At 58.4% G+C, this 9,833-nt stretch overlaps 1 protein-coding gene across 1 annotated transcript in view; it reads right to left on the minus strand.

Moving 5' to 3' along the window:
• RTN4R (reticulon 4 receptor) overlaps positions 1 to 2,935 on the minus strand; it is an 87,630-nt gene extending 84,695 nt beyond the window's left edge. The window contains exon 1 of the mRNA XM_064727093.1: positions 2,392 to 2,935. Coding sequence (XP_064583163.1) covers positions 2,392 to 2,413 — 22 coding nt within the window. The 5' untranslated portion in view covers positions 2,414 to 2,935. The remainder of the gene's footprint in view (positions 1 to 2,391) is intronic.
• Between the last annotated feature and the right edge of the window lie 6,898 nt (positions 2,936 to 9,833).

A 9,833-nucleotide genomic window follows, 5' to 3' on the forward strand; every position in this document is an offset into this window, starting at 1 on the left:
CCGGTTCAACACCCAGGCTCCGAGTGGTGCAACAGCACCTCCACCTTTCTGCCCTAAAATTCCTCTTGAAGCACATTCCTCCCTAGAAAACCTCTCCAAACACAGCCCTTGATGGGCCCATGGAATACAGGTCTGAGCTCTGTGCCACCAGCTGGGAAACGGGGGACAAAGCCCAGAAAATGCAGCGGGCCCGTGATAAAAAATTTACATTATAAAGAAAGGAAATACAGAATAATGCAATGAATGGTGTCTTCTCTCAAGAAGAAAAAAAAGAGCTGCTCTCCCATGGGTGATGTTGATGTAGGTTCTCATATTACAGGGGTTTGTATTCGGGTTAAAGAAAAAAAAAGAATAAGCATAGAAAGCCCGTTTTCAGTAAAAATGAATCGTGTTAATAAGGCAGCAAGTGCTGAGAACAGGGAAAGCTCTGCCTGTCCAACTGCCCCTGGTGGCTATTTCTGGCTTACAAGGCACTTGAAGCATCCTGGCAGCCCACAGTGGGAAATGTAGTCCAGATCCAGCAGGATGGACACTCAGCTAAACAGAATCCCCCAGGTTCGTGAGGACTTTCCAGCCAAACCTGCCAGCAAGGCAGCCTCTCACAGGAGCAATTCATAAACTGCAGCAAAAAAGCAAATAATTCAACCCCGAACTCCTCCAAGCCTTGTTCTATAAATAAAGCCGTTGTAACACAGTTTTTATATTTCATTATCCCCTGTGTTGTTCCACACGGTGCTGGCGGCAGCCGCGAGTGTGGGTGCGTGGGGAGAGCAGCGCTGCAGCAGCGGGGATGGAGCGAGGGGATCGGGCACACCCAGCCCTGCCCGGCTCTGACAGAGAGCCCCGGGCACAGCCTGGCACCGGCCGAGCAGGCACCGAGCCCCGGGCACAGCCCGCACCGGCACAGCGGGCACCGAGCCCCGGGCACAGCCTGGTACTGGCCGAGGGAGCACCGAGCCCCGGGCACAGCCCGCACCGGCCGAGCAGGCACCGAGCCCCGGACTCACACCCACGGCAGCCCCGACAAATGGAGGCTCCGCTCTCAGCATCCCCTCCGGGCCGGGGCGAAGCTGCCAGAGCCGAGCCCGCTCCCGAGGTGTTCCCCAAACAGCAATAAATTGGCCATTTCGCGTTTCACATCGACACAAAGCCTCTCGAGGAGGCAGTGTGCGGGATGGATCACAGCTCGGATGTGTCCTTTGATCGTCACAAATAAATCAGCCAGAGTGCCCTCCAAAATAGAAAGGGAAAGAGAATGATATCTGTGTCGCTGACGGGAACGGGAAGCGAAGCTGGAGACGGCACAGAGCAGAGTCAGAGCGGGCAGAGGCTCCGCACGCCCGAACCTCCCCCGGCCAGCCCGGGAGCTCCACCATGGGCTGATCCCTCCCGTTCAAACTGCAAACCTGGGCTGGCTCCCAGCGAGCACACCTGGGCGGCACACGCTGCTGCTCCAGCGGGCTGAGCCCGGCACCGTGTCCCTCCAAACTGGGGCCGCTTCCCGGTGCCTCCGGAGCCCGCGCAAGCGGCCACAGCACGGCGGGACCGGGGAGCTCCGGGAGGCGCCGCAGCCCCGGCCCCTGTGCCAGCCCTGCCCAGCCCCAGCCCGCACACGGGGCCGGGAAGCGAAGGTTATCGCCGAAGAGCATGGGAAAGGTTCGGGCAGAGTCCGGCCGTGCCAGGCTGCGAGCTCCGTGCCTGTCTCCTGGCGAAAGGAAAGGGGGTCCAGCCCCGCATCCCAGCCCTTCCCAGCCTCTGGCTCCGAGCACAAAGCGGCCGGCGGGACCATGAGCTCTGGGGGGAGCCCCCGCCGCACCCCGGAACCCTGCGGAGCCCCCGGAGCCTCCGGGAACTTCCCCGTGCGGCGGCTCCGCGAGCGGGACGGGCTCGGGCAGCGGGGCCGGGGCTGCGAGCGAGGCAAGCCGGGCTGCCCCATCCCCTCTGCCGCCCGTCCCGGCCCCTCCACCGCGGGATGCGGGGTGCAGGATGCGGACGCGCTTCCCCCGGAGGCACCAACTTCGCCCGGTCACCCCAAGGCCGATCTGAGCCAAGGCAGGCTGGGCGGCGGCTGGAGGGGGCTTAGCCCGCTGCTCCCTTTCCACCATCTCTCTGCCCTCGTTCCCTGCCGCTGCCGTGCTCGCGGCTGGAGCCGAGCCGTGCCCGGGGCTCGCTCCCCCTCCGGCCTCGCCTCCGCTCCGCTCCCCCCGCGCCCTCCCCGCCGCCTCTCCCGGCCCCGCTTCTCCTCATGGCACCTTGGGCGCTCCCGAGGACCCCACGGGGGAGAAAAGTTGCGGCGAGGGAAGTTCCCGGCGCCGGGCGGAGTTGGGGCCGCGGCCGCCGTGCCCTGCCCGGGGGAGCCGCGGCGGCGGACGGACACCGGGGCGCACGTACCTTCAGCTATCGCCCTCTTCATCTTAGGGGTCGGGGAAGGCACGTCTGGAGGCGCAAAGTGGAGCGGCAGCGGTACAATCCTTGGGAAAGCAGGGCAGATCCCGGAGCCAAACTTCAGCCCGAGCGGGGAGCGGCGGCGCACGGGGAGGGGGGGGCGCTCCCGGTGCCCTCGCTCATCGGGGGAATGAGCAGCCCCCGAGCTGGAGTCAGCATCCAGGCGAGGCTCCCCCTCCCTGCCTCGCCTCGCCTCGCCTGCCTCGCTGCCTCCTGCTCGCTCCGCCCGCCCGCCCGCCGCACGCACGGGGCCGGGGCTGCGGCGGATCCCGGCGGGGAGCGGAGCCGGCTGCGCTGGATCCCGGGAGCGAGCGGCGAGCGAGCGGGGATGGAGAGGCGATGAATGTTTTATGGGATCATGTGGTTTGACGTGAGAGGAATCAGCCTAGATCGGATTTACTGGCTGGAGGAGTGAGCGGGAGGACGGGGGAGCCGGGCACGGGCTGGCGAGGGGAGGAGGGGCCGCTCCGACGGTGCGGAGCGCGGCGGAGCCCCCGCGGTGCGGCCGCGGCCCGGGCAGGGCTGCGCGGGGCCGGGCGCTCATTCCTGGAGGAGCGGTGCCACCTAAAGGAAGCGGCGGAGAGGGACGGCCGGGCTCGGCGGGCACTGGGCCCGCTCCCTCCTCCTCCTCCTCCTCCCCGGCTCCCGCCGCAGCCGCGCCCGCACGCCCCGGGCACCGCTGCTCGGAGCCCCTCGGGAGGCAGCGGAGACCGCGGCGGGTGTTTGCCCCTACTCTGGATCTGCGCACGGGGGGGCGGCGAGAGACATCCGAACGTGCCTCCTCTTCCTCACCAGATTCGGCTGCGGCGGGAGCGGAGCCGCTGCTCTCCCGAGGGAAGGATGTCGGAGAGCCCTTTGAGAACTCCTCCCTGTGTCTGAGCCCTCTCGCCGTCCCTGCCCTTCGGGATCGCTCTCCCGCGGGCAGCAAGGACAGCGTCTCGCCTCAGTTTACCCACAGAGCCCGAGGGTTTCGCTGTAGCTGGATTCCCACCCTGCTGAGCCCCCCGGCTCCTTCCCTGGTTCCTGCACGGGCAGATCCCATCTGCAGCCGGCCCATCTGGGCAGCAGAAAGATGGATTCTTATTAAGTGAACTCATTTGCTCAGTGAGGAAAGGAGGAGGGAAGGATTGTGCCGGGGAAAGATGAACATCCACGGTATGGGGAGGTAGTGGCTCTGTCCCTGCTAGGCAGAGGTTCAGCTGCCACCAGATCCGTGGACAATGTGTGGATGTGTCTGTATCCATGTGAAACCCCACCTGGGACTCTGCATACAGCCCTGGCACCCCCACATACGGGACATGGAGCTCTGGGAGCAGCTCTGGGCTGGAGCCCCTCCCCTGGGAGCTGGGATTGATCAGAGAAGGTTGTGCGGAGACCTCACAGCACCTGCCAGGCTCTGAAGGGGCTGCAAGGAAGCCAGGGAGGGACTTTTCATCAAGAACTGGAGTGCCAGGACACAGGGAATGGCTTCCACTGCCAGAGGGCAGGGATGGATGGGATATTGGGAATCAGGAATTGTTCCCTGACAGGGTGGGCAGGCCCTGGCACAGGGTGCCCAGAGCAGCTGGGGCTGCCCCTGGATCCCTGGCAGTGCCCAAGGCCAAGCTGGACATTGGGGCTGGAGCAGCCTGGGACAGTGGGAGGTGTCACTGCCCATGGCAGCGGTGGCACTGAGGGGGTTTTAAGGTCCCTTCCAGCCCAATCCATTCTGAGGTTCTATAATGTGTGTAATTGTATTTACCTGTGTACGCTGGGTATAGAAATGCCACTGAGCCTTCATTCCTCACTGGGTTTGTCACCCCAATATTGGCATCTCTCCAACTTGCCCTCGGGGTCGTTGTCACAACCATGTCCCTCCAAGGCCAGCCCAGTTTCCACCTTCCCATGTAGGCATCACTGCAAGGTGAGCCAGGGTTCAGTTTCTCCTGTGTGCAAAACCCAGAGGTGAGGGTGCCTCCCACTGACCCAGCCCAAAATCATCCATGGAACAAAGGAATCAACCAAAGGCACCCAGCTGGACACTTGGGGCAGCTGGGGGGGATTTACTCAGTGTGGGCCTTGTTTGTGCCAACAGCCTCAGCTGGCCCGAGGTGCTGGGCTCAGAATCACAGCAGGGGTTGGGTTAGAAGAGACCTTAAAGCTCATCTGGCTCCAATCCCTGCCATGGGCAGAGATACCTTCACAAGGTCCTTGAAACCCCATCTGAAAATGATCCAGGAGAGCTGTCCAGCCATCCTCTAAGAGCAGATATGAATTCTGTGCAGCCCAGGGCCTGCAGCCCCTTCCCGCAGCCCCTGCACGGGGCAGGTGGCACCTGGGCAGGGCAGGGGACTCCCTCTGGCCACTCTTTCTGCTCCTCCAGAGTGCAAAAGTGCAGAGATGATTCCCTAATCCTCTTCCCATACCTCCAGCCCAGCTCAGGCACCCCCTGATCCCCTCTGCCCCTCCTGCCTTGCCTGTCCCTTTTCTCTGTTTGCTCTGGGTGACTCCCATGGCATCCAGCCCATCCTGGATTTCCAGGAGCTCTGTACACACTGAATGAACAGGAGAGCTCTGGATGAACGTGCTGCCAGAGGGGCAGTGTGCCCACAGCTGGAACACTGGGTCACTCTTGGGTGCCTGGGCCAGCCCATGGCAGGAGCAGCAGGGTTTTCTGGGAATGCCAGGAGAGGTGAGCTCTGGGAAGAGAGCAGGAGCATTCCTGTGCAATGTGGTGCAGCACACTCTTTTGTTTATGGATATCTCATGGGAGGGAGGCTGATCCCACCCTGCCCTGCTCTTGCTGCAGCCCAGCTAGCACAGGTTAGGAATGTTCTGCTCCTCCCTTTTGAACACACCTGCAAGCACTCCTGTTTCAGCAGTGCCCTTTGACTCCTCCATCCCGAGTGGTGCAGCAGGAGAGAGAGGTCACAACGTGCAGGGCATCAAAATAGCAGCAGAAGAAAGGGCCCTGGAGCTGGAATTTCCTGGGAGAGGGCTGGAAGGTGAGCAGGAGCACTGAAGGAGTTAATTGAAGCTCTAGTCACAGGCCCAAAAATTCCAGGTTGTACGAGAGAGGCAGCGGTTGTTTGGCTGACATTTCTGAAAGGTTAATCTGGAAATGGAGAGAACACATCTGTACAGGGCTGGGGCTGGCTCTTGCTGCAGATCCTGCCCCACCTCGGGCTGTTTGACCCAGCAGCTGTGGCACAGAGGTCACTGGGAGGCAGCTGGGGCTGTGACCTTGGCATGCAGGGATGCTCCAGGGTGTGCTCAGGCCAGCCCTGCCCCAGGCTGTGGGACAAGGCACAGAAACTGAGAAACTGCCTCTGCTGCTGTGTGCCCGTGCTGGACAGGTGTGCTGCCCATTTCTGTGTCCCCCGTGCTTCCCATTGCTGTGTGACACCTGGGCTTCCCATTGCTGTGTGTGTGACACCTGTGCTTCCCATTTTCCAGTGTGTGTGACACCTGTGCTTCCCATTTTCCAGTGTGTGTGACACCTGTGCTTCCCATTGCTGTGTGTGTGACACCTGTGCTTCCCATTGCTGTGTGTGTGACACCTGTGCTTCCCATTTCCCTGTGTGACACCTGTGCTTCTCATTGCTGTGTGTGTGACACCTGTGCTTCCCATTTTCCAGTGTGTGTGACACCTGTGCTTCCCATTTCCCTGTGTGACACCTGTGCTTCTCATTGCTGTGTGTGTGACACCTGTGCTTTCCATTTTCCAGTGTGTGTGACACCTGTGCTTCCCATTTCCCTGTGTGTGACACCTGTGCTTCTCATTGCTGTGTGTGTGACACCTGTGCTTCCCATTTCCCTGTGTGACACCTGTGCTTCTCATTGCTGTGTGTGTGACACCTGTGCTTCCCATTGCTGTGTGTGTGACACCTGTGCTTCCCATTTCCCTGTGTGTGACACCTGTGCTTCCCATTTCCCTGTGTGACACCTGTGCTTCCCATTTTCCAGTGTGTGTGACACCTGTGCTTCCCATTTCCCTGTGTGTCACCTGTGCTTCTCATTGCTGTGTGTGTGACACCTGTGCTTCCCATTGCTGTGTGTGTGACACCTGTGCTTCCCATTTCCCTGTGTGACACCTGTGCTTCTCATTGCTGTGTGTGTGACACCTGTGCTTCCCATTTCCCTTTGTGTGACACCTGTGCTTCCCATTTCCCTGTGTGACACCTGTGCTTCTCATTGCTGTGTGTGTGACACCTGTGCTTCCCATTTTCCAGTGTGTGTGACACCTGTGCTTCCCATTTCCCTTTGTGTGACACCTGTGCTTCCCATTTCCCTGTGTGTGACACCTGTGCTTCCCATTTCCCTGTGTGTCACCTGTGCTTCTCATTGCTGTGTGTGTGACACCTGTGCTTCCCATTGCTGTGTGTGTGACACCTGTGCTTCCCATTTCCCTGTGTGTGACACCTGTGCTTCCCATTGCTGTGTGTGTGACACCTGTGCTCCCCATTTCTCTGTGTCACATCTCTGTTTCCCATTTCCCTGTGAGACATCTCTGCTCCCCATTTCTGTGTGTGACAAGGGGTTGTCCAGCAGCAGCTGGTGCAGGAGGGGGTCCCAGGCAGGAGATCTCCTGGGGGAGCTGGGTGCTCACAGTTGCAGTGACTCTGGAGAGCAGCCAGCCTCCTCGAGATGAAGCCTCCTTGCTTTGACTGGATAATTACATGTTCATCTCTACCTGATGCTTAATCACACTGGGATCAGTTCTCTTCCTGCACGTTGGGAGTCTTGTTTGCACAGTGCCATCCCTCCCTGCTCTCTCCAGCTGTGAGCACAGGGCTCCCAAAGGATTTAGGGCACATTCCTGGGCCTGTGGGCACTGAGAGAGCTGGATGTGGGGAAATAGGGCACATGAAATGGAAATTCATTGCCCTTTGCTGGGCTCACACCCACTGTGACCGTGTTCACAGGGGTCTTAGGATGAGGGAAGAGACAAGGATCTGACTCCATGTTACAGAAGACTTGATTTATTATTTTATTATATTACATTAAAACTATAATAAAAAAGAATAGAATAAAAATTCTCATCAGAAGGCTGGCTAAGAATAGAAAAGAATGAATCAACAAAGGTTTGTGGCTTGGCTCTGTGTCCAAGCCAGCTGATTGTGATTGGCCATTTATTAGAAACAACCACATGAGACCAATCACAGATGCACCTGTTGCATTCCACAGCAGCAGATAACCATTGTTTACATTTTGTTTCTGAGGCCTCTTAGCTTCTCAGAAAGAAAAAATCCCAAGAAAGATTTTTAATGAAAAGATGTCTGCAACACACCCACCTCTTTCTTTTTTAACAGAGCCTAAAGGAATTGACTCCTGAATCCCAGTATTGAATATAGTGTATCTTGTTCTGCTCCAGAACAGGCTTTTCACCTTTCTCCCTCATGGCCTTGTGGCTGCAGCTGTCCTGTGTCTGATGGGGCTGGGAGCACCTGAAAACACCTCTGAGAGGAGCCAGACGCAGAAAAGGGCACCAAAAGACCAGGAGTGTTTTTCTAGTGGAAGGGGGACAAGATGCTCTTTTAAGGTCCCTTCCAGCCCAGACCATCCTGGCACTCTGCATTGAGTCTCTGCCACATTCTGGCACTGCTGTGCTCCCAGGAGGCAGGGGGAGATGTGGGCAGGCAGCAGCTGGGGATGTCACCTGCTGCAGTGTGACACCCCTGTGGCACAGTCACCTTCAGAGGCACAGGAACACCTTCCAAAGCATTGTCCCGTGCTCTGGGGCCTGCAGAGACACAGGAACACCTTCCAAAGGAGTGTCCCCTGCTCTGGGGCCTGTAGAATCACCTGCACAGACACAGGAACACCTTCCCAAAGCAGTGTCCCCTGCTCTGGGGCCAGGCATGGGCACAGCACAGGGCACACCCAACTACAGAACTAAAGGGGCTCTCTAGAGCCACCACCACTGCACCACTGACAGAGTTTGTGTTTGACACCTTCTACCTGCTGACTTTTGTGAAGGGCACCAAGGCCATGGCTCTGTCCTGGGCATTTCCAGCAGCTGGAACGTGGCTCCCGCAGCCTGGGAGGCTCTGGGAGGCACTGGGGGGCACTGGGAGGCACTGGAAGCACTGAGGAGGTTCTGGGGGAACTGGGGGGCACTGAGGAGGCACTGGGAGGCACGGGGGGCACTGGGGGGCACTGGGGGGCACTGGGGGGCACTGGGGGCACTGGGGGTCACTGGGACACACTGGGAAGCACTGGGAGGCACTGGGGGGCATTGGGGAGCTCTACATCAGCAGGGCTCCTGGGCCAGGGCAGTACTCAGGGAGGATCTGTGCTGACAGGATTTATCCAGGCACCCAGAGCAGCCCCTGCTCCATTTTCAGTGCCTGCACTGATGCACTGCTGTGGGCAGGGAAGTTCTGTGCTGGCAGAGGGACTCTTGGAGCAGAACAGAGTGCCAGGACTGAACCATCCTACCTGCCCAGCAAACAATATAAATATACACAAAAATATATAAAGTAAATAAAATATAAATACATATATAAAATATAAAACAAATAAATTATATTAAACATAAATATAAATACATATATGAAATATAAAATTATATAAATTAAATGCATATAAATATAAATACAATATAAACCAGGTATTTTACACATAACTGTATGATGAGCATTTGATGTGAAGTTGTGGCAGGTGGAACCTTGTTCTGGGACCATTCTCCAGAACTCCTCAGCTCCCACAGGAAGTGCCATGAGAGAAGCAGCCCAGGTGTCCTCAGGAGGAATTTCCTGGGCAAGCGGAGGGCCAGGCACTGAGCTGTGCTCTGGGACAGGGACAGCACCCAGAGCATGGCTGGGGCTGTGCCAAGGCAGCTCAGGCTGAGCTCAGGGCAACGCTCTTCCCCCAGAGGGTGCTGGCACTGCCCAGGCTGCCCAGGGAATGGGCACGGCCCCGAGGCTGCCAGAGCTCCAGGAGCCTTTGGGCAGCACTGCCAGGGATGGACAGGGTGGGGTTGTTGGGGGGTCTGGGCAGGGACAGGGGCTGGATCAGTGATCCCTGGGGGTCCCTCCTGCTCAGGAGATTTTCTGGTTCTCTGATCTCTCCCGGCCTAAGGCTTAGAAGGTGGAAATGCTTTCTGTAATTGTCTGAAATGGTTTTCTATGCCCATAAAATCCAATGGAGACAAATCAGAGGCATTTCAGATTTGGAGCTGTGGCTCCATCTGCTCTTCCCTGTGCCTGACCCACACCAGGGCCACATCCCAGCCTCCTGTGTCACCTCCAGCCCTCTCTGCCTGGGCACACTCCTGATCCTGGAGCTCAGGGGCAATGAGCCAACATTGAATGCAGGAAAAGCTCCCTGTGGGGCCCATTTGTGTCAGGAATGAAGGAGTGACACATCTGAGTGGGCAGCGCTGCCAGAGATGGACATGGTGGGAT

Source organism: Zonotrichia leucophrys, chromosome 15 (genome assembly GCF_028769735.1).
Source record: "Zonotrichia leucophrys gambelii isolate GWCS_2022_RI chromosome 15, RI_Zleu_2.0, whole genome shotgun sequence".
In the NCBI taxonomy this organism is placed as follows: Eukaryota; Metazoa; Chordata; class Aves; order Passeriformes; family Passerellidae; genus Zonotrichia; species Zonotrichia leucophrys.